The sequence below is a fragment of the Oreochromis niloticus genome, linkage group LG3, assembly GCF_001858045.2.
Source record: "Oreochromis niloticus isolate F11D_XX linkage group LG3, O_niloticus_UMD_NMBU, whole genome shotgun sequence".
In the NCBI taxonomy this organism is placed as follows: Eukaryota; Metazoa; Chordata; class Actinopteri; order Cichliformes; family Cichlidae; genus Oreochromis; species Oreochromis niloticus.
Window position 1 is genome coordinate 35742457 of NC_031967.2, and position 24465 is coordinate 35766921.

Below are 24465 nucleotides of genomic sequence, written 5' to 3' on the forward strand. Positions count from 1 at the left end.
GAAGCTAGCTGGTCTTTGAGCTCATTGCTTAAGGCGCGACGGAACACTCCCCGAAGGGCATGATCGGGCCAATCGGCCTCAGCGGCTGCGGTACGGAAGTCAATAATGAACTCTGCGACGCTCCGGCTCCCCTGCTGTAACCTTAGCAACCTTTCATCAGAACTGCCCTCAGATTCTGGATGAGTAAAGGTCTTTTTAAACTCACACAGAAAATCATCGTACGAGCAGGTTGGGAGTGGATGAGCCGACAGGTAAGCCTCAGCCCATAACAGTGCCTTGCCCTGAAGCTTAGCCACCAAATATGCTACCCGAGCAGAATCGCTAGCAAAAGAACGGGGAGAATGCGTGAATGCGAGAGAACATTTTAGTAGAAAGGCAGTACAGCGACCCTGCTCCCTGGAGTAAGGCTCGGGTTCTGGGAATGCAGCATCGCGGAAAACGGAGCCTGAAGGGGTTGGAGCTGGGGAAGACTGGGGAGGTTCGGCCACGGGTGCAGGAGACGCAGAGGATGGGTACGGAGCTGTGGAAAGAGCTGACTGAATTTCCTGCAGGGAAGCTAAGATCTTAGCCTGAGTCTCGCCTATGGCTTGGCACCGGGTGTCGAGGGCCTGCAACGCTTGCTCATGAGCCCCTAAAATGGCTCCCTGCTTGGAGACTGCTGCACGTACTGGGTCTGCTGAGTCCATTTTCTGGCCAGTTCGTACTGTCACGTGACCGAGTGGTCTATACAGAACAGGACTCAGGTGCAGAAACCCAGAGCTGAGACAGCAGATGATGTAACAATAATTTATTAGGCTGGAGTGCAAGAAACGTAGCAAGGACAAAAAAACAATAAGACGTGGAGTTTGACGTGGCGTGGCGTGGCTAGGGCGAGGGAACGGGGCCTGAGATGCAGAGTGGAGCTGAGCAGGGAACAGTCACACTGGAGAGAGAAGACAGTGGAGTTAGGGAGGTAGTGGAGGTAGCTCTGAAGTGGTAAGTTATAAGAGTAGCTATTCTTACTTGCAGCTGGGGACATAGAGTGTTGAGAGGGGGGTGATGAGAATCCGGGGGGGCTGAGTGGTGTGACAAGGCTGACCTGAGATCCGGGGTCTTCAGTGTGATGGCAGGAGGGCAGGCAGGTGAGGCACAGAGTGATTTTCAAAATGTTTGCTTGGTATCCTGAGTCCAGAGGTGGAGCATGAGGCAAGGTGAAAACAGCAACTGCAGCACAAGAAAGTATTGTTAGTAAGATAAATCACAGCGAGAACTTGACGCATAAGGCCTGTTACCAACATGAGTTGATGACGAACTGGCAGTGAATGAACATCAACGTGTGACTTAAATCCCTCTGGCTTGATTGCCTGCAATAGGCTCCAGGTGTGCAGGAGCTGGAGGAGTTGGCCCTGCCCAAGGGCGGATCCCAGGTAAGTTCAGGAGCCTTATGGAAATTCCAGCCACCCACTGCAGACCATGACAGTCTTCTTCTGCTTGCTTTCTTTTTTCTTTCTCAACAGGTGATCCAGGTGATCGATATGTATTTTTTTTGTCTGCTTATTCTGTTGGTTTTGGTTTTTTGCCCTTTTTCCCCGTCCCTCTTCTCAGGTTTTTTTTTTTTTTTTCTTTCCCTCTTTCTTTCTCCCCTTTCTTTCCACCAATCAAGTCTGTCCCGTATTCAGCAAGTGAAAATAAAATAAACAATAAAAGGTGAATCAGATGGACCATTACGGCAAGGCTGGGATGGTCCATTTGGTAATGTAAATCCGTTGGGCATCTTTCTTCGCCTTTAGACAATAATTCTGATGGCAAAAGAACCAAACGGGACAGGTCAAAAAAAAAAAAAAAAAAAAAAGGAAAGGAAGATCCCAGGAAGAGCAGTTCGCAGTCCGCGTCTCCTCAGACGCACGAGTGCGCCGGCTCGCTTTCCTCTCCTTTGGCGTCTCACTTTCCTGATCAAAGTCTGTAGTAAATCTGCCGCAGATGCGACAAATATTGGAAGTAAATCCACAGGTGTTGTAGTCCTGTAGTTAAGAAGCTCTTCTCTGGTGTAAGAATATCCAGAGGAGTGCCCAGACACACAAGTTATGCACAAAAACAAAACAGAAGTAACACACTGAAGTACCAGGGCATCCATACGCGGCGCCATCTTGGAATTTGCAGCAGCAGGTAGTACTGCCTCAGGTCCAAGCGAGCCAGCGGACCTGACTCAAACATGGCCAGCAGCTCCAGCCATCTCTGCGTCTGAATCCAGACACATTGTTTCAGTTCTGATTGTGTGAACTCACAGAGACAGACCGGCTGAACCAGATGTCCAGCAGAGACCAAAGACACTGGAACACACTCTGAACCTGGAGCTGGAAGTCTGCATAGTCTCTGTCAAACTGAGACACACAGAGCTTCCTCTGGACTGAACCACAACTCGTAACAGCTGGAAGAGCGAGCCAAGCTGAAGCCTCTGGAACCACTGAGTTATTTCTGATCATCATCTAAGACAGTGGTCTCCAATACCGCACAGAAAAAATAAATAACTTACTTTATTTCTATTTTATTTATTATCAGACTCTGAACAGTGTTTTAGTTTGAACAAGACTGAATCCTCCCCTCCTCTGCACCCTGGTGACACACCCCTACCCCAAGGCCCTGCATGTGTGAGTGATTGTGGTGGAGAGGGAAGAGGGAGGCAGCTGGAGATGGGGAGGGAAGGAAGGGAGGGGCAAGTGACCCTCCCTGGGGCCAGCTCCCCCGCTGACCCCGGTAGGCACCCCCATACTCTGCAACCCGCCAGGGAAAGGGGACCCAGGCCAATCTGGACCGGGGCCCAGTGCAGCAGCGCCGCCCAGCCCCACAGAGCCCGGGACAGTCCACCCGACCCCACCACAGAGAAAACTGCACCCACCCCATCATCCACTCATCTTCCAGACTACACAAGACAATAGACGCCCAGGCTGAGATCTTCCTCCACCTCTCCTGTATCTCCCCCTCCTGCAGAGAGAGTTCCTGAAGAGAGGAAAGCTCCTGCAAGATGTGACAACCTCCCCCACCAGTTGAAGAGCCCCCCAGGTGGCTCGATGCACTGGCGGCACCCTGTGCCAGGACTGGGCCCCCATACACCCACCGGCCCACAACCCGGCAACACACCAACCAGGACCCAAGCCCCTGATGCCCAGCCCAGAGATGGTGCGCACCCAGAACCTCACGCCCGTCCCGGACCCACCCAGGGGCAGCCAGGCTACCAGGTCAGTAACCCACGTCCGTCAGCACAGACCCTCCCCTAGCCCTGCTGCACGCAGCCACAAGGAAACCGTCACCCAAGAGCCAACAGAGCCCCTAATTGGCCATGACCGCTACCCCGGGTTGAGCCCCCCAAGGAAGATGCTCCTGGGGAACCCCCCGACGCCAGAGACTGATGAAAGAAACACAAGGTTTCTCCAAGCTGACAGCAAATAAATAATAAATATAAAATGTAACTCATAAGATGTCCCTCTGAGTTCTCACATAACAATGATATCAGAAATGACATCATCATGTAAAGAAAATTTTAGTTAGCTGTAAAGTCTTGTAACCTGACAAAAACAGTAAAGAGGTAGAACCCAGGAGTCCATAAAAAACAGAGTAAAAGATACAGTTGTTTCCTCGTCTTTTCTCCAACATTCTGCAGTCATGAAGTTACAGGTAGAGTGATTTTATTGGCTGAGTGGCGCTCAGCTTTTAAAGACTCCTTGCAATACGTACAAGTTGTCAGCTTGTAATTTCTGTAATTCCATCTTTTGCAGGACAGCAACACAAACAGTCATAAAGGATGGTTAAAGTCTACTTACCTGTTTGCTGGAGAGAGATAGCTGCGAGCTTTGTCACTGTCTGATTGATTTAATGATCAGCTGGAAGAGCAAACAACAGCCTGAATATTTCTAATGAAAAAATAGCTCCAGCGCACTGTTCAACATGTCTGTTAAGACTCATAACTCACACAATATACAGACTGTTTAATCATTATTCCCAGTCACACTCAGCTTTACAAATAAACACTACACACAAAACAAGTAAATTTAGGAATGTAGGAATACACACTGCTGTTGTCTGTTCTTCTTTCCGTTGGTAGCTTTTTATCGTGTTTAACACGTCAACTCTGGCAGACGGCTGTGTTTGGCTTCTGTTTTAAAACACAATAACATCATGTGCGCACAGGATTCATTCATGTCTTTGTTTGTTTATGGTTCATTTTTTCTTTCACTTTTATTTTGAGGTAAACGTCCAAAACTCAGAATAACTTATAGACACACCAGTGAAACCGGTTCTTATCAGCAGACAAAACTGTGTACAGTTATATTTAAGTGTCAGAGTCTCATCAGTTATTTTGTTTTAAAGGTCTGAGTGTCTTTGCTAAGGCTGCAGACCCCGTGATCTCTGACATAATAAAAAATAAACTTGTAAGAGTTGGCTTGATTTGTACAAAGTGAAATGACTGAAAATGGACAGAAGCAAGGAAACCGATGGTTATGCCCTTGTGCAATAAAGATGATGTATGTTGTATCACATGAAACAATAAGACAACTGATCAATTTTTTACACTGACTCATCTGTCTGTTATTTTTCTTATTCTCATGTTCCTCGTCATGGCATGTCTTGTCTCCTTGTTCCCTCTGTCTCCCAGTCAGGTCTCTGTGTTATACTTCCTGTTTAACTTTGATGGTCTCTTGTCTCATGTCAATGTATCTAGATTTGCTTCCTTTGTCTTGTTATGTCTAATTAATCCCAGCTGTGTTCCCCTCCTGTCTCCCATTCCCTGATTACTCCACTGTGCATATAAAGCCTGTGTTTCCCTTGCTGTATGTCCTGCAGTACTCTCACTGTGCTGTTGTTCTCCCTGTGTGGGCCTGGTTTAGTTTTTGTTTTGCTTGTGTGAAGTTTACTTTATTATGAAAAGTTTGTTGAGCGTTAAAGCTACGTTTTGAGTTTATTCTTCTGAGTGTTCTGTGTTTGGGTCCTACACCCTGCCTGCAACACAGCACTGACCATGACATTTTTTGTTTTTAATACGTAGGATAAAGAGTGTGGACAGAGACATAGGTTCATTTATTCTGGCACCTGGACACCAAATGAGTAATGACCCTGTTTCCATACCCAGCTAAAGTGCTAACAGAATGAAGGATACATGTTTATATCTAAATGAAATTTATTATAACAAAATAAAATAATTGACTAATGCAAGATTTCTTAGGTAGAATTTACAGAAGTCTTTTTTGCAAAGAAGTATGAGTGACAAGGTTTTTTTTTTTTTTTTTTACATATAATTTACAGGGAAGTTAAAGTAGTCATGACAGTAGGAGTGCTTGTTTAAATGTATGTGAGAGGAGAAAGCAGAGTTTATACATTTACCTGCAAATAAATTGAGCAAATTAAAATGAAAAGTCCTTCAGAAAGGAGTTGTAGAATAATAATTAACTAAGATGACAACTGAGCAAAAGTGGAAACAGCAAAGTAAAAACATTGACCGTATTCTTTTCCTATGAGATCAAAATCTGTCATGGTCAAAAGGCAGGCTGGACTCAGTAAAGCAGGTTTAGAGAGTTTATTTACAGTACCCACAGAAGTATATAAATATTTACAGACTTTACAAGTAGGGGATGATTCACTGCCTCTATTTACAAAGAGCCTTCAGGGAAGTCGATCCATTAGTAAATCCAGATTCTCCTCCATGGCTTTCTCTCACACACAAACACTCTTGTTGCAGAACATCTAGGCTTCTGCATAGAGGAGATGACAGATTAGCAACCTTTGGAGAAACCATGGGAAGACACATTTCCTGTCTTCTTCTAATGTTAAGCACCTGCCTTTAATATCATTTATTGTACCTAAGGAACAAAAAATGACAAACACTTCATTTAAACATTTATACAAAGGGAACCTATGGAAACATACTAGTTCATCCTTGATAGAGAAATCAGTTTCTCTGAAACATTTGTGTAAATGAACATTGTTTGGAGGATGAATGAAATGAGTTTTTTAGGTGACACAGCAGTCCCACACTGATATCATCATGTAAAATGTCTAACGAATTCAAGACCACTATATAAATGACAATTGTATGACAACTGTAAGCCAATTAAGCAACATCCATCTCTTTGCTCCTCTAAAATCTGTGTTCACTGATAAACAACAGCAAACAATGTAAAAACTATTAATAAATTAGTAACAAAACAGTGTAGAAGGTAAGTAGAAGCTCTACACACCACCAGCAGGCCTTATGCTTCTAGATGTGTAACTTCACAGCCCTCTGAGCCTTCGTCTGCCTGTTTTCAATAGAGAAAAGTCACAGACTCAATGCAGCCTGATCCAAAACCGTATTATAAATATTTCAGTACAGACACACAGACAGAGAAGTACTGTTTACAATTAAAGACAGAAAATATTTATTGTTAACCTAACTCACTGATTATTTGAAGTATTTCCCAGAATCTGTCGGTCTTTACATGATAAATACTGGGGACCTGCGTAGCTTCGCAGAACTTATCTTACCAGTCACACCTGTTTCAGCAGCTCTCCTCTAGATCTGTTCACGTGGGATATAGCTGGATTTAGTTTAGTAGTCTTGACAGTCTTTGAAAGACTTGATGTTAGAGTTTTTCTGAATTGCTAAAAAACTAAACTCCAGTTTTTTAAATCAAATTCTCAGTGGCCTTAACTTTTTTTGATTCAAGCACTCTTTTGGCCAAACTTTTAAACACTGTTCAGGTACTTCGACACACTTTGCCAAACTCATATAATCTTTTTTCAAAACCTTAAACACATTCGCAGTCACTAAACATGGTGTGTAGCATGGTTTGTTTGTATATCTGTTAGCCCAAATTATTTTACCATTTTTATAAATCTTTTAAAGATCAGATTGAAGAATTCGAATGATAATTGGTGCACTGGTCTGGTTGATTTTACCAAGCTATCATTTTAATAAAAATAAGACGATTTTCCTTGACAAGTAACATGAAAAAGTTATCTAATTGTGAGGGAGATCTCCTTCAGTGAATTTTAAGTATCAGCAAGTTTTATTCAGTGGAATCAGTAAAGTGTAAGAAAATACTTCACACCAATAGTTGAAGAGGAACTGTTGTTTCATCTGCATCTGATGTGGTCTCTTCTCTTACTCTGTAGAGTAAGCAAAAGTAAAGTAAAAGAAAAAAAATAAACATAAAGCAATGACATAAATAAGAAAAAAAGGGTTTTTAAAAATGTAGTTTGTTTTTAAAAATGACAGGAAACACTAACTTACTCTTTGTTAATGAAGAATTTAGGGTCAACTATTTCACCTAATAGGACCATCAATCCAGCAAGTATTATACCTGCAATCTGTCCACCTGCTAAAGCATTTTTAACTTTCTCCCAGTACTTCTCCTTTGAATTTTTGGCTCCTGCAAAATGACCAAAACTCAAACTGAACTTTACATTATTCTTTTGATCAAGAATGTTTTTTTTAAACTACTAACAAATATAAAACAGTTTTTGAGCACAAACTCTCTCTTGCTACAGTGTAACAGGCTATACAACACAACTTTCAGTCATAAACTGTGAAAGGCTGCAGAAGGTAGACTAAACAAAACCTTAAGAAAAGAGAAACACAGAGGGACCACAACACTCTAACTTTGGAACTAATTTTGAGCCATGACCAAAAAAGAAGAACAACAGTGAATCAACTTTGTAAGCAACTTGTTTGTAGAGCAAATGCTTTTGTAACATTCTGTAACACAAAAAGAAAATGATAATCAGAAAAATAATGGCCTTCTCTGGATCTGAACTCCATTAAATTTAGTCAGTCTCACAGTGATAATAATACCTTTTAAAAAATCTGGATTCTATAACTCACCAGTGACGTTGAGTCGACATCTTCCAACACTGAAGCCATAATCAGTGTTGACCTCACACAGGTACAGACCCGAGTCATCAGTCCTGAGTCTGGACAGTTGAAGTCTGATTCGTCCTTCTCTGAGGGCATCTTTGTCACTCTGGACTCGTCCTGAAAACTTTTCATCCTGAGACTCTGACACCTCAACACCTTCATGAACATGATACAGGACTGAGATGTTATTACTGATAAAGAGTTCACAAAAGATGTTGAGGGTTTTGGAGGATCTGTCAGGTTTGGTGGTGAACGTCCACTCCAGTGTGATGTTGTGGTTCTCCTCTGCCTGATAGCAGGTCTGTGTCACATTGACTACAAATGATCCTGTTGAGGAGACAGAGAGGGAAAGAGAGGAGCAGACACACTGAGAACTGGAACAAATCTGTTGTTGAGCTTTATTTGGAGTTCATAAAGTGAAGCTGTAAACTAACCAGAGACACATGAGGTGAGGATGATGAGCAGCAGGATTCTGCAGATCATCTTCTCCCTGTGAGAGGAGACAGAGGTGAAGAGTCATCAACACATGAGGTCAAAGGTCAGTCAGTACAGCTAGAAGAAGGAAAATCTACAGTCTGACTTCATTCACTCATTACAACATCTACGAACAGACATAATGAGAAACTACAAAAATAACAAAGTAGGCTTGAAATCTTTTAGAAACATGTTGTAGTTACAGTGTTTGTCCACCAGAGGGAAACAGTGATTTATTTATTTTTTGTATGTGTTCCTATTATCATAATAACTGTGTTGGAAGGCTTTTCTTTTCAAACACACACACACACACACACACACACATGCAGCCAAATCCACATGCCTAGACGCACATAAAAAAAAGACACATGGTAAATGGCCTGTATTTGTATAGCGCTTTACTTAGTCCTTAAGGACCCCAAAGCACTTTACACTACATTCCACCCATTCACACACTGGACTGCACACATTCCCAGCTATAGACATGTAGTCAGAGTCAGCACATGTATCTGGCTTTTGTACATAGTGAGAGGAAGAAGAAGAAGTATATATTTATGTACAGTTAACTAGGTGTAACCCGTGACACTGGAGTTTATGTATTTCTTTAAAAGTATAATGATAATAAGATTTATGGTCTGTTTCCTGAGTTTTTTATTTATGGGTCTTTGTTCCTATTTATGTTGGCTCCCTTCGTGTCCAGTCTGTCCGAATCGTGTCTCTGTGGCTGTCTGATTGAAGTTAATATGTTTGTACTTCTTTCTCTATGTGTTGTCTCTCTTCCTGTCAATATGTTCATCTGCCTGTGTTTCATCGTTTTCTCTTCTCACTCTGTCTTGGGGCCATGTCTGTTTAGCCTATTACTTACTACTCTCTGTGTTAATAGCTTCCTGTTTTATTTTGCCAGTCCTTTGTCTCATGCATTATGGTTGGTTTGCCTTCCCCTGTCTCATCATGTTTAATTTGTTCCTGTTCTGTTTCCCAGCTGTCTCCACTCCCCTAAATCTCCCTCCTGTGTATATATTGTGCCAGTGTTGCTTTGTCCTTTTTCTGTCCATCTCATTTCCACATTGTTATAAAGCTTCTTGTGCCTTTCACAGTTTTGTTTGTGGAAATTGTGGATTTTGGTTCTTTTTGTATCTCATGCTTAAAATTATCTCCAAGAACATAAAACTGTCTCTAAGTGTCTTCATTTGGGTCCTCCACATCAACACTTGGTCAGATCATCCCAGAAACTATGACAACCCTTTGTTTCATACAAATGATTAAACAGAGCAATGAATAAAACTGAGTTTTTGAAGAATAACATTAACTTGTGTTTAGTTAGATTTTTAGTTCTGGGCACTGAGTGTTTAGAGAGTTTATGGTGAACAGCTCAACTCAGTGCTGCACCTGAACATCTCATGTGAGTACAAACTCCCCAGTCAGTTCCTTCACACTAACGTGTGGGTGTTTTGTATTGTAAACAAAGTCTTCAGACAGTACAGTTGTTATAATAACCTTGCGATTTGCTAATGGAGTAAATCTTTTTCTTATGCCACTTGTCTGCTGCAGAAGTTTCTTATCAGGGATACAGAGACTGACAAAGGGAAACACAAGTTTTCTCCATGGTGACAGCAAAATATAAAGTGTAATTCGGAAAATGTGCCTCTGAGTTCTCAAAATACAGTGAAATCAGAAATGACATCATCACTTGCTCAGCTTTGTAAAAAGTAACAGTAAAAACAAAAGAGAAAAGGAGTAGGACTATCTCTCTGAAATCAAACAAAGCCAACAGTCTGGACTGAACATTCCCATTTTCTGGTACAATTATTAAATAAAACTATCACACCTAATGATAATTAGGCCACATATTTTATTTTAAAAAAACACTCAGACCATTTACAGTTTACTTAAAAATGCAAAGCAACACATGCATGCAGTAAGCCATAAAAACAGTTAAAAAATAAAATACTTACTGTTGTTATTTCTTCTTTTAACTGGCAGACATGAAGCTAGAGACGGAGGGGTTTTCAGTATGGTTTAAAACTCGTAGAAAGCCAGGTACCTTCTCTGTGGTACATCCCTCCTGATTCCAGGAAGTCCCAGTCCCTGGCATGCCAGGGCTTTCTCGGTATTCAAGTGAAAAGATAGGTCGTGTCCTCTGACAGGGCAGCTAGAAGTGTTTACCAAACAACTTTAATATAGTAATACAATAGGCTGTGTTTGAAATGTTAGAGCTGACTTTAACTCTGTGGATGGCCCATTTTTTTAAATGTAGAAAATATAACAAAGATCAAATACATACTGCTATTGTCTCTTCTTACTTAGCTGGCAGATGATTGACTTTCTTCATCCAGCTGTTTTATGGCAGCAACGATGACCAATAATATGTGCACAAAGTCTCTGTCTGAGCATTTGTGGTGGATGAATGAATGAATAGTTTCAAACTGTTTTCTGTTTGGTATAAGGGTTTCTGTTAAAAGTGGGGGTCAACTAACTTCTACCAGCATGGTTGTGAACCATGCTGGTACATCTTTGTAAACAGCATAAGGCGCATCAGGTCAGTGAGTGGTGACTAAGAGCACTCCAACTACTGTTCTCTCACTGGGAAATCCTACAAAGAAAGTCATCATCTCCAATGTTCCACCCTTCATCGTGAACACATTTTTGACATAAGAGTTATCAGACAGCTCCTGTTCTCCTTACATGATCCTCCTTGGTCGCAAGTCTCCTCACCTAAAACATGTCGTCTGCTTTTGAAGATGGGTTTTAATGATATTCAAAGGGAATGATGAGATCTTAAATGTGGTTTTTAAATTTAGGAATGATAGTTTTGACACTGTTAATACAACATCTGAACACATGAAATTTGTTGGTTGGAGGATGGAGTGGAATCTCACTCCCTTGTGTCCCGTAAGACTGAGGGAGAGCAGGTTTTCTGGTGTCACTATGCACCTGCAAATGTACATTTTGCGAATGCAGGTAGGTCACTGAACCATAACTATCTTCACAGGCATCTGAAAAGTGGTGTAATTGTGCTATGATAACAACACCAAAATCTGATGGTTTAAGACACCTGGCAACTTGGGACTGCTCCAACTGATGAAACGCCTCCAAACAATTTCTCCATTTATCCACAGGTGATGAGGTTATCGAATCATCAAAACTTTTTGTACATCCTTTTCAAGACCCACAACACTCTTTCCAGAGGAAGCAACTCACGGCCCAGATCCATGCTGATTACTTATCCATTTTGTCAGTTTAAACCCACCTTTAGATCAAATGGAAACAAGGTCTTGATACAGCATAACTGCGTCCATTTAACTGGCTGCTGATATGAGACAGTCATCCACATTTAAAAGCAATAACATATTTTATGAAGAGTCAACTGATGAAACAAGCCCTTATCTTCTGCACACTGTCTCAAGGCAAAGTTAGCAACACTGCACCAAAGCACATGTGCATTCACATTCTGAAGGTACAGGTCACCATTTGGTGAGCACAAGAAACGTAACAAATCAACATTTTCTGGTACCATAACCTGATGATACATGGATTCTATGTATCATGCTCCACAGTCAAACACAACATAAATCTTAAGCTTCTGAGGGTGATACACATCAAAGTGTGGAGTAAATCCTGATCTCCCATCACTATGTGCGAATTCTTCTAAAGGCACTTCTGCAAATGCTTTGGAAATTATGTCATTCATAAGGCCTGTGTACTGTTGTTGAAATAAAGGATCTTTCTTAACCCTGCTCTTTAGGTTTTGAGTACGTTGCTCAAAAATCTTTCGATTGTTTCACATATTTTGCTGACTCCTGTTCAGTGGCAATGCAACCTGATAGTGACTTTTTACAAGAGTTATTGAATCTGTGACCACCTTCATAAAATATTGGTTTTCTCTGGACAAAGGAAGTCGTTCATCATGACTACGTTCAGGAACAGTATTTTTTCCCTTAATTTATATATATATATATATATTTAATTAAAGCACTTTAAATTCCTGTAATTGGCATTAGGTGGTGTTCATTTCTACATTTATTGATTTCTCTATCTGAAAAAAATAAAATTATATATATTTATATATATTTGGTATGTTACAAAGTGTCTGGTGTGGTTGGTGGTTAATTACACTTTGTTAAGTACTAATATATAAACAGTGTGACCGTTTGTTTGCTGTGATTCACACGGTTGAGCTTTGGGGCTCTGTGAGAAAAAAACAAAACAAAGAAAGAGAAACTATTTTTGGCATGATGTCTATGCATTATTATACTTGGTGAAATAAGTTTACTCTGCCCATATTTCTACCCTTAAAATGGCTGTGCCAACATTAACGATTCATGTGACATGTCTCCCACTGAGACTTTCAATAAATTTGTTTATTTTTAATAGAATTAAATAAAGTGTTATCAAGCATATTTACAGATGGAGTTTAAAAAAATATCTTTCATTTGAATTAATTAATTTATATTTATTAACAGAAATGTTGTAGCACATTTAAATAAGTGTATTTACATTCAAAAATACAAAAAAATTGTGGTTACTTAGAGAATTTGCTTCAGTATATCTAAAATATGTTTTTAATGTAGTATGTGATGCACACGTGTTTGTGCTTTAAAACAAACAAACAAACAACTAAAAATCCAAAACATAATTCCACAATTATTCTATACAGTATGTGCAAAGGACAGAGTAACTGTAGCTGCTGTGGAAAATGAAAAAAAAGGGTATCTTAAAGGAAGGGAAATTTATCAGACAACATGACATTTTTGTAGTGAAGAAACACAGAAAAAAAAACCCAAACCAACCAAACAAAAAAAAAAAAAAAAAGAAACAAAACATCCCAAAAGAAATCCAGTGCAGGAGGTGCACTGGTGCACTCAAATCAATTAGAGGATGCAGCCAAACTTTTGGTTTCTCGTTGGCATTCAGATTAGCTGGTTATAGACTCGTTAAGTTTATTTCTAGAGCTAGGTACAAGCTCATTCATATGACAGGGGTGGTTATAGCACACACATTCACACATGACTTTTAACAGTAAACTGCTGTGCAGAGCTTTCACTCTAACACTTCTGATTAACTTTTGTTCTGTATTTTGTGTCTAACCTGTGTTGTAGTTCAATAAGAAGGAGAACTGAATGTGATTTACGGTAAATGGTTCTTATATACTGCTTTTCTGCTCCGAGTTCTTTACACAACTAGCAAACAATCATTTTCTATGCTCTTTCCACCTAACATCAGTGCTGGCCAAATTACTTTGAAAAAGTAATTAGTTATAGTTCCTAGTTACTTCAGGTACTTGCAAAATGCAATCAGCACTACTTTATGCTATAAAATAGTTTTTATTTTCCCAAACACACCTAAACAGTTTACAACATAACAGATTACTACATGTGCATCAAACCATAAACATAACTATGTTTATTACTGAAGCATGATCAGTAATACTGATATCCATCAGCATGTCAGCAGGGAGAAATATCTCCACTTACATTTAGGGTTCGCTTTATCTCACTTCTATTATGAGTAATCCACTCAGGAATTATTCTGTCTCACACTTGTATGTGTGTGGACCCTCAAGCTCACAGTTGCCTCATCATTCCTGTTTGCCCGTGGGATTCCCAGGTACTTCTAGCTGTCCTCACTGTCTGCAGTGTTACCTTCTGGTAGTCCGATCCCCTCACTTTTGACTATGTTCTCTCTTTATTACCATCCAACTACACTTCTCCAGTCCGAATGACATTACAATGTCATTGTTGTAGATCCTCATGGTGTGGATCAGTGAACAGATGTGTGTCATTTACTCCTGGCATACAGCCTGATGTCATCCATGTAGAAATGATTGTTGATGCTTGCTTCCATCCATATCCATCATCCATAGTCAGCTTTGTCATTTCCTTTCTAGGTCCAGCTCACTGAGCAATATGCATGACAAAAGCTATATTGTGCTGAGGCAGGTTATTGGTCTGTAGTTTATGGTACCAGTCCTTCTTTGCTGAGGATCAAGACTGATCAGCATTCACTTCCCCATTTTCGGGGGAAGTGAAGGTTGACTAAACCATTAGCAGACAGTTCACTTTACGCTGCCTGATGCTCATGGAGTGCAGGAACCTTCTTAAACCAGAAGGTGTGAATCATGTAAGACCCTGGTGCTATCAAACTCTTCTTGCTTGAGACACCTTCTAGGATGTCTGACACTGTTCAGGGAGGATGCTGTGGTCTGCTCTTAGATCCACTACCCACCCACTGACCAGAGTTGTTATGTGTTGCATTCTTCTACAATGTGTTCTTCCAGTATTGCTCCGTCTCAAGCCTTGGTGAGCCCCTTCTCATATTGTTCCCCTGCCACTGAGAGAACATCTTGGGTGGTTCAGTGGAGAATATCTGGTATCTAATGGGTATCTCTCTGGTTTACCTCTTCGAGACTAGCCAAGGCTGTGAAAATTAATAAAAGAGAAGGGGATGTGACTGTGAAGACATACAGTTGTGGTCAAAAGTTTACATACACTTGTAAAGAATATAATATAATGGCTCTACCGAGTGTCCCACTGCTCTGCCTCGGACCGGAAGGCGTTGCAGAGGGTCGTGAAAACTGCCCAGCGCATCGCCGGAGCACCACTTCCTGCCATAAAGGACATCTACAGGAAGCGGTGTCTGAAAAGGGCTGGGAAAATCATCAGAGACCCCAGTCACCCATCACATAGACTCTTCACCCTCCTGCCCTCTGGGAGGCGCTACAGGAGCCTCCGGACTAAGACCACCAGGTACCGGAACAGCTTCCTCCCCACAGCTGTCAGACTCCTGAACTCTGCCTCCTGACATCTGACCCACGTTAAACTCATGGACTGAACATACACACACCCACAACCACTAGCACTTTACCACTACTGTATAGTTCTGTGTAGATAATCATTCTGTACATACGATAATTTTTAATCCCACAACTGTTTATAACTTACATAGTTCACATTCTGTATAACTGTATATCTCAGATTTCTGTATAGTTTTTATTTCATATTTTTATCCTGTTCATAACCTGTACATAGCTTGTACTCACTACAGCCTGTATATACTTATAGTTATAGAATATTCATAACATACTTCACACTGTGTACATTATAACATACCATAATAGACCCATTTCTGTAATATACTTACACATCTCTATTATTGCTAATTTATATTGTAATATATCTATATCACGACTAAAGCACTTTCTGGATGGATGCAAACTGCATTTCGTTGCCCTGTACCTGTGACATGTGCAATGACAATAAAGTTGAATTCTATTCTATTCTATTCTATTTCTAAAACTCTGATTTTTCTCTGATAGAGTGATTGGAACAGATACTTCTTTGTCACAAAAAACATTCATGAAGTTTGGTTCTTTTATGACTTTATTATGGGTTAACAGAAAAAAAAGTGATCACATCTGCTGGGTCAAAAATATACATACAGCAGTGCTAATATTTGGTTACATGTCCCTTAGCCATTTTCACTTCAATTAGGCGCTTTTGGTAGCCATCCACAAGCTTCTGGCAAGCTTCTGGTTAAGTCTTTGACCACTCCACTTGACAGAATTGGTGCAGTTCAGTTAAATTTGATGGCTTTCTGACATGGACTTGTTTCTTCAGCATTGTCCACGTGTTTTCAATGGGGTTTAAGTCAGGACTTTGGGAAGGCCGTTCTAAAACCCTTATTCTAGCCTGATTTAGCCATTCCTTTACCACTTTTGATGTGTGTTTGGGGTCATTGTCCTGTTGGAACACCCAACTGCGCCCAAGATCCAACCTTAGTGCTGATGATTTTAGGTTATGTTGAAGAATGTGAAGGTAATCCTCCTTCTTCATTATCCCATTTACTCTCTGTAAAGCACCAGCTCCATTGGCAGCAAAACAGCCCCACAGCATAATACTCCCACCACCATGCTTGATTGTAGGCATGGTGTTCTTGGGGTTAAAGGCTTCACCTTTTCTCCTCCAAACATATTGCTGGGCATTGTGGCAAAAAAGCTCGATTTTTGTTTCGTCTGACCACAGAACTTTCCTCCAGAAGATCTTATCTTTGTCCATGTGATCAGCAGCAAACTTCAGTCGAGACTTAAGGTGCCGCTTTTGGAGCAAGGGCTTCCTTCTTGCACGGCAGCCTCTCAGTCCATGGAGATGCAAAACACTTTTGACTGTGGACAATGACACCTGTGTTCCAGCAGCTTCTAATTCTTGGCAGATCTGCTTTTTGGTGATTCTTGGTTGACTCTTCACCCTCCTGACCAATTTCTCTCACCAGCAGGTAATAGCTTGCGTTTTCTTCCTGATCTTGGCAGTGACGAAACAGTGCCATGCACTTTATACTGACAAACAATTGTTTGCACTGTTGCTCTTGGGACATGCAGCTGCTTTGAAATGGCCCCAAGTGACTTTCCTGACTTGTTCAAGTCAATAATTCACTTTTTCAGATCCATGCTGAGCTCCTTTGACTTTCCCATTGTAGCGTTTGTGGGTGTTTGTATCCAATGAGCCCTATTTAACTGGTCTAAGAGAAGTCACCAGCTGTAGTCACTCATAATCACTCACAAGAAGTTAAGAGGCCATGCTATGAAGCTCAGTTCACTGACAACTTTCTAAGTCACCAAAATTGCTAATTCATGTTGCTGTATGTATATTTTTGACCCAGCAAATGTGATCACTTTTTTCTGTTAACCCATAATAAAGTCATTAAAGAACCAAACTTCATTAATGTTTTTGTGACAAAGAAGTATCTGTTCCAATCACTCTATCAGAGAAAAATCACAGTTGTAGAAATAACGGGACACTCAGTAGAGCCATTATATTATATTCTTTACAAGTGTATGTAAACTTTTGACCACAACTGTATGTCACTAGGTGGAACATCCACAGAATGCTGCAGGAATAGACAGCAACATGACTGGTGCACATCTGCAGCTGCATTAAATATTGATGTGTAGTGTGCATTTCATTGCATCAAAAACTATTGATTTTACGGGTTTGATTGGCACATCTTGATTGGTTTCTTCTTATACTCAGGACAGAAAAAGAGCATGCAAAAGACTAGCAAGAGACCACACAGTTCAAAAGGAGCCATTATCTCACAATAGAAGCAGAAGCTATGAGACCAGGGCTGCTAAAGGTTAAAAACTGAACCAAATACTGTTAACTTACAGTCTTGGAAATGACCATTTCATTGTTATTTTTTTTTAAGTTGTTATTCGTGCTGCTTAAAATAAATTTAAAAAGTAACAAACAAAGACAAACAAGATTGTTTATTTCAGTGTGATTCTGGGACTTTACCCTTTAGGGAGTACATGAAATGTGCTCGCATTTTATATTCATTTTACTGTGCAAAAACTAACTTTAAGAATCACACCATCATCAAGTGAAAATCCAGAAGAGGGCTGGGCTAAGCCCTCAGTGTTCCAAGACACAATACTCCTGATCTGACATGACTTAAATTATTCATAAATTATTCATTCCTTGTTCAGCCATAAATCACATAGTTTCAATATCTTTGATGTGACTTTGGATGGAATACATGTTTTGTTTGCAGTGTCTTGTAAACAGAAATTGTATTTGTAACCTGGACTTGTGTCCCTCTATCTATAAAGAGATGATCTATACTGCTCGCCCAAGTGCAATGTCTACAATATCTGAATCTAGGTTTGGGAAGGAGATTGGCGGTAGCAACTCTGTAAGAGCAATAAGACTTCCAACCCACATAACACGCACGACCACAGGTTGGTGAAACAAGGCTTGCTTTATATATATATTTTCCTTGGATCAGTTCCCTTTGCTCATCCTCAATGTAGGGATACCTTCAAATGCAGTAAACATCTCAAATGCATCACAAAAATAATTGAAACAATCAAAACAGATGTAAGACAAGAAAGAAAATACAATATTTCAACACCCCAAAGAAAAGGAAAAAGAAAAGAAAATGTGGTACCACTAGACTTTTACTGGTTGTCAACCGTCAGGTTTTATGGTATCAGTTTCATTTAGTTACCAGTCTATTTGGGTTTGAGAACAAAAAACAACCTGAGTTCCAGGCGGGAAAAAAGTAGCAAAAGAAAATGATAAAGTATCTCTCAGGTGGACTTCCTTTTGTTTTTTCCTACCGCCCTCCTGGTACGGCAGGCATCAACGAGTCGCGTCCTGACACACAGAAGCCCTCCACAGCAGCAACAGTGTCCTAGATCTGCGATGGCAGCTCCTTATGCAGCACACATGGAATTGTCCCTCAAAAAAAAAACCAGTCTGCACACAACATGCAGAATGTTAGATGTCCACATTCCTTAAAAGTCCTTATTCCTAATGTCCTTGGTTCTTTTTAAATATTAAAATAAATACACTGGCATTACTGTGCATCACCCGCAGTTACAGCTACAGCACAGTTACAACACATGAACTGCGCATAACCACTTAGCTGGCCGCGGCTGAACTAGCAGGCCCAAGAAAGGAAAAAACACTAAACACTCATAATAAACAAAACTGTCACAACATCGCAATACTATGAAAACACATCTTAAACATCATTAAACACATTTACTACTACTCTGACTGGTTAGTTATTTTTTTTTAGTGCATTGAACTGCAATAGCGGTGCTAAGTGAGCTAGGCTAACTCACCAGAATAGTTCAAAAAGTTCGAAGAAACACTCCGACTCCTTCGAGGTAGGTACCCGTCTGGGGTTCACCGCTTACGGCAGCTCTCTCACAAATGTTAATGGAACTTCTTTTCTCTCTTTCAACTGGGAAAAACCGTGCTTCGTGGCAGCATGGAGTTTTTCCTTGCCGTCTCTGTTCCTCTACACCACACCTTCACGCGCACCGAGCTGCAGGTGATGCCTTCAGGGCAAGCCCGGAAATTAAACTATCAGACGAGAAGTACGATGCATTCAAAGAACCCTGTACTTCTGATTGCTGTAAATCTTACCAGGGTTACATATTGTTTACCAGACAACAACAACATAGTTGTTGAAGTTTAACAACTTTTCTGCATCAGGATCAAAGTCAGAATGAAAATTAATTCATAGAAGCAACTTCCACCTGCTATGACATGTAGGTGTGCATGTAACAAAGCATAAATTGTACACAAATAACTTGAATTTAATTTGTAGCACCTCAGTGTAAAGCTTACAGCAACATGTAATGATTTATTGAATCAAGTTTCAGTTCTGCTAAATCCAACTCTCACAGCAAAATCTGTCTCTTGTTTAAATATTTTCCTCTCTATAACTGATTTTGAGTATCAGTGTCATGGGTTATGTCATGATTTTAATAGCAAAAGTCTACTAATTTAATTTCTATAATAAAGAGTAACAGAACAAAAATGTTTGTCCTCTTTGAGAAAACTTTCAAAATATCATCTTCCAAAAGTCTCATCATGTTAAAAAAAAAAAAAAAAAGTTAGAGTAACCTTTTTATATAAGGTTTGATAACAGGCTCATCTTCTAGCTGAGACTCCTGAAAAATACACAAAATAAGACAAATGAAAACAAAAAACAACAACAACAAAAAACAACATTGCCACTCACACCTGTGTACTTCAAGGACCTGTAGCAAGGGCCATCAAGTTCATAGTATGAAGGTAACATTTTGCATGGCTTCATTAAGTATTGTATAACAAAAGAATTTGATTCTGAGAGGATCAGGTAAGGATGTGTTTTTTTCTGTTTTAATATGAAATGATAACTGTGTTATGTAATCATAATAAAACAGCTTACAGGTTTGGTTTAGACTAATTAAGGTTCTTCTATTTCACAGATCTGGGTAAAATGGATGGTTTTTATCGCACACAAACTGAGGGAGAAAACATCTCATTGGTATGTTCCAATACTGTGCATGGACAGAGGAAGTTCTTTTGTAAGAATGAAGGGGAGATCCTCATTGACACAACTAATAACAAATCTGTGAGTGGCAGATACAGCATTGAATACAGACCAGAATCCACGTATGGACTGTATGCAACAGGCTGAGGCTGTGGGAGTGTGTGGGTGGGGTGTTTGCCCTCTCTCTCCGCCTCCTCCTCTCTTGCCACTCCTACCCCCTCTGTCTCTATCACTCTCCTCTCTCCCCAGCACACAGCTGCTCTTGATTAGCCTCGTTTGCCACCTGAATCCAGTCAGCAATCACCTCTGACACTATTTAAGCTGGGGATGAGCTTTGAGCAAGGTGGTTTTTTCCCTCTGTGGCTCGACGCATTTTTCTGCTAGGTTTTGGACAGACCTTGTGAGTAGTGAGTAGATGGGCTTGTGGGCCCTGGAAGTGTCTCCCCGTGGTGAGAAGTAAGATATGAAGTGTGGGAAGTGCCTCCCTTATTTGTTTGAAAGCTTTTTCTTTTGTTGCTGCGAGTGTTTCCTTTGTTTCTTTGGTATTATTGGTAAAACGGCGTTGCCAGCTCTTTAAGTTAACGTCATTTGTAATAAAACTATATTATTATAGAACAACTCTGTCTGTTTTCCTTTTCATTCTGTTTCCGGACTCATTTGTTACTGATCCCCTCACTCGCATTCCTAGACCCCTTCGGGGGGACATAACAAATACATAAATTCAAAGCAACAGGAAGTAGAAATAGAGTCAAATATAACACAGAGCAAAATACATGATACAATACGGAGAGTTTATCATCAGTTATCAGTTCACATTAGATAAAAGTAAAAAGAGTTTTGTTGGATCTGTCAGGTTTGGTGGTGAACGTCCACTCCAGTGTGATGTTGTGGTTCTCCTCTGCCTGATAGGAGGTCTGTGTCACATTGACTACAAATGATCCTGTTGAGGAGACAGAGAGGGAAAGAGAGGAGCAGACACACTGAGAACTGGAACAAATCTGTTGTTGAGCTTTATTTGGAGTTCATAAAGTGAAGCTGTAAACTAACCAGAGACACATGAGGTGAGGATGATGAGCAGCAGGATCCTGCAGATCATCTTCTCCCTGTGAGAGGAGACAGAGGTGAACAGTCATCAACACATGAGGTCAAAGGTCAGAAAGAGTGTTGTAGTTACAGAGTTTGTTCACCAGGGCCCTGTTTCAGAAAGCCGGTTTAGTGCAAACTCTGAGTAAGTATACCCTGAGTTAACGAAAACTCTGGGTTTTCGGTTTCACAAAGCGAGTTTAGATTAATTCTGAGTGAGTTACTATGACGACACACTCCGTGAAGCTAACCTGCCCCCTAGCAGGTTTACTTCAACTAACCCTGAACTTCTCCGCCTCTTTGTCGGAAACCTGACTGTAGGAAGTGTCAGACATGGCGTGCCCCTTCCTTGAAGAGCCAGTAGATGTTGAAGCCCAAATTCTCCGCAGAGCTCTCCACCGGGAGAGAGTGATTAGAGCGCGTTTGGACATTTTATCATGTCCTGATGATTTTCTGTGTGAACGTTACCGTTTTTCAGCACAATCGATAATTTATTTGAATAACATCCTCAGGCCTTATATTGCTCATGTGACACATCGCGGACATTCTCTCAGTTCTGTACATATTATTTGTATTGCACTTCGTTTTTTTGCAAACGGGAGCTTTCTGTATAATATTGGTGACGCTGAGCACGTTTCCAAGGCTACCGTCTGTCGGGCAGTCAGGAATGTTACAGTTGCACTGAAACGTCTCCTGTACTCGTTTGTGGTGTTCCCCGGTCATAGACCCACAAGATTTATCAAAGAGGGATTCCACAAAATTGCAGGTATCAGGATGAACAAAACTTAATTCATGATGTGGTGATACTTGAACTACTACTTAGATTTTACATTTATTTTCAGGGTTCCCAGGCGTGATTGGCTGTATAGATGGCACTCACATTCCATTCTGCTGCTTGAAGTGTTCCATTTCCAAAAAGCATTTTTTTATTTTCTTGATCAAACAGGTCTTGTACAGCTGCTTTACAGGGAGCTATTGAAACACAGAAAATAGCATTGACATTCATAGTACATGCCTACTTAGGTTGGTTGTAAATCAGTGCTGAACATCTTACTGAGGAAAGGTTTGTTGGAGAAGTGGCTGGACCCTCTTCCTCTACATTTTTTATATTTCATTTTTACTTGCTGCCAGGAACGTTTGGGGCCTGTTGGGTTGCACATGCGCTCACATCACATCACAAAATAAAATGTATAAAATAAAAAATAAAATGAAATATAATAAAATAACGTGTTAAATGGGTGGAAATCCCTAGATCAATTTTTAAATTAACACTCACGCATTGACTCTGTCGGCTATGTATTGCCATGCATGCTCCCTTTCTTTTGCAGCTGAGGCTGTGTTACTTTTTTTCCGCAAAATTTGCATGTTATCGGCATATGCTGCCATCAGAATTTCGGCCTCAAGCGCTGTAAAATACATTGGCCGCGCCTTCTTTCCCTCCGTCTCCATGGTGACTCGCTTAATCTGTGCTCCACTAATCAGGGCTTTATGCGCGTGCTTAACTTGGGGTTAAAGCAACTCCGCGTTGATTGAACTAATTGTTATCAGCCTTTCTGAAACCGAATATTCCGAGTTGGACAGTTCGGGGTTACTCAACCCTGAGTATCATTTTTAACTCTGAGTTTTCTAAACCGGCTTTCTGAAACAGGGCCCAGGAGGCAAAAAAGCCTTTTGTTGTGTTCTAAAAAATGTCAACTTATAAATAAATGTGTGTTCGGGGGGAACAAATCAAAGTGAATGAAAACAAAATCATTCAGTTTCTTTTGGTTAGAACTTATTTCTATAATTTTAAGTCAAATTAGAGCCTGAACAGAGTCTGTGAAAAGATTTTGTTTATTATTCAAATATGTTTTGCTTGTGATTGTGTAAACTCTGAATGACGATTCACCCTGATAAACATGAAACCTTGCCTATGCTTATCATATGCCTGTGAAGACAAGTTCCTGTGTAAAGAAGAACGGAAAATGCCACTTAAGCAGACGTTTAGTATAGTACGGACAGAATGTTTAGTAAGATATGCATTTGTCAGTTAAGCAATCTATATTCTGAGAATAAGCGGAGACTGCCTCTGCTCTGTTGTGATAACCGCATGCCTATATAACCTGCAATAAAGAAGTGTACTGTGTGACTGTCTCTTGAGACGCTCACCCCATGTACATGTGATTGATTATATTGTCTCACTGTGTCTCTGTTTTACTTTGGCAGCCTTCTATTTGGGAGATTTTCCCTTAACATTTCTTGGTCCTTCGAGCCGGAAGAGACAGCCTTTTTAAAGCAGCTCTCACAGAAGGCGCCTCACCAGGTCCCGTCGGTGCGAGAAGCCCACGTTGAAGTCTGCCGGCAGCTCACATACTAGGTGTGTGATAAAACCCAAGAGCGTGAATTCGGGTCTTGGTCAACGTTTTACAAGCGGTCCGCACCGTCGGGGGCTGATCAGGTGCATCTCAAAAAACCAGCGCCAAGGTAAGACAGACTACTTTGAGATAATAAAGGTTTGCGCAAAAACGAAAACGAAACTTAAAAGAAATAGACTCGTCCAAGAGAGACTGGAAGCATTAAGCTCGTCTTGAGGACTGGTAGTCAGCTCGCCCGCAGAGGGTTGGAAGCAGTAAAATAAAGATTGAGCTCGTCATAAGTGATTGGTAGCTCCCCGAAAGGGTAAAATAGGCCTAGCTCGCCCACAGTGGCTGGAAGCAGTACGCTCGCCTTAAGAGGCTGGTAGCGTGAACGCGCGTTAAAACTGTCTGTCTTTTATTGTCTTTTTTGGTGGAATAAGTTGATTTTTACAGCACAATAAGGAGGCTGAACTATTCCACTGATTTGTTTACTGTTGGTCGCTGAAGTACTGGCGAATCGAGAGGAAGGTCGTGTTTTATCACATAAAGTTGACACCGCTTTTGAGAATAGCTCAAAAGTAGAAGGGCGTGTCAGCCACCTCTCTCTGTTCTCGTGCCAGTGAAAGCGCCGCAGGTGTGTGTGTGTGTGTATTACTAAGCGCTAAATACATAAAGAAATAAATAAAATAAGTAGAAATAAACATATAAAACAAATAAGAAAATGGGAAATAAAGCAACAAAACTCACTGCTGACGAGCAGTGGCTAGAAAAGAAATGTCCAGGCGCCGGACAAATTAGTGCATATAGATGGAGAAATCCAAAGAAAACCTAAATGTCCCACGTGGGAGGGAAAATACATTAACTAAATTATAAGAAACC

At 40.6% G+C, this 24465-nt stretch overlaps 1 protein-coding gene and 3 long non-coding RNA genes across 6 annotated transcripts; 1 reads left to right on the forward strand and 3 right to left on the reverse strand.

The window, feature by feature from the left end:
* Positions 1-5241: 5241 nt before the first annotated feature.
* Positions 5242-10686, reverse strand: LOC109198944 (uncharacterized). 3 transcript variants are annotated; one of them, XR_002059477.2, is made up of 7 exons: positions 10297-10686; positions 8302-8357; positions 7835-8194; positions 7244-7382; positions 7062-7119; positions 6210-6307; positions 5242-5723 (listed from the first exon to the last, which is right to left on the reverse strand). XR_002059477.2 is itself a non-coding variant. In XM_019354289.2 (7 exons), the coding sequence occupies exons 2-6, from the start codon at positions 8348-8350 to the stop codon at positions 6222-6224; spliced, it is 654 nt and encodes a 217-aa protein (XP_019209834.1). In that variant the 5' UTR covers positions 8351-8357; positions 10297-10685; the 3' UTR covers positions 5244-5723; positions 6210-6221. The 3 variants fall into 3 exon arrangements, 2 of the variants coding, with proteins under 2 accessions (XP_019209834.1, XP_019209835.1); XM_019354289.2 differs by having other exon boundaries at positions 5244-5723; positions 6210-6269; positions 10297-10685; XM_019354290.2 differs by lacking the exons at positions 5242-5723; positions 6210-6307 and adding an exon at positions 6331-6529 and having other exon boundaries at positions 10297-10685.
* Positions 10687-18075: 7389 nt separating this feature from the next.
* On the reverse strand, positions 18076-19115 carry LOC102077286 (uncharacterized). The gene is made up of 2 exons (XR_266641.4): positions 18966-19115; positions 18076-18594 (listed from the first exon to the last, which is right to left on the reverse strand). It is a non-coding gene; the product is annotated as an uncharacterized LOC102077286 (long non-coding RNA).
* A 1895-nt stretch (positions 19116-21010) lies between these two features.
* LOC112843517 (uncharacterized) lies at positions 21011-21365 on the reverse strand. The gene is made up of 2 exons (XR_003215913.1): positions 21215-21365; positions 21011-21107 (listed from the first exon to the last, which is right to left on the reverse strand). It is a non-coding gene; the product is annotated as an uncharacterized LOC112843517 (long non-coding RNA).
* A 45-nt stretch (positions 21366-21410) lies between these two features.
* LOC109198979 (uncharacterized) lies at positions 21411-22846 on the forward strand. Its single transcript, XR_002059498.2, has 2 exons — positions 21411-22016; positions 22093-22846. It is a non-coding gene; the product is annotated as an uncharacterized LOC109198979 (long non-coding RNA).
* The last annotated feature ends 1619 nt before the right edge of the window (positions 22847-24465 follow it).

Coding starts and splice junctions, on each gene's coding strand:
- LOC109198944 (XM_019354289.2), bottom strand. CDS start 8,350: ATGATCTGCAGAATCCTGCTGCTCATCATCCTCACCTCATGTGTCTCT. Junction 8,195..8,301: donor CCTCACCTCATGTGTCTCTG/GTTAGTTTACAG, acceptor TCTCCTCAACAG/GATCATTTGTAGTCAATGTG. Junction 6,270..7,061: donor CAGTTCCTCTTCAACTATTG/GTGTGAAGTATT, acceptor TATTGAAAACAG/GCAGACGAAGGCTCAGAGGG.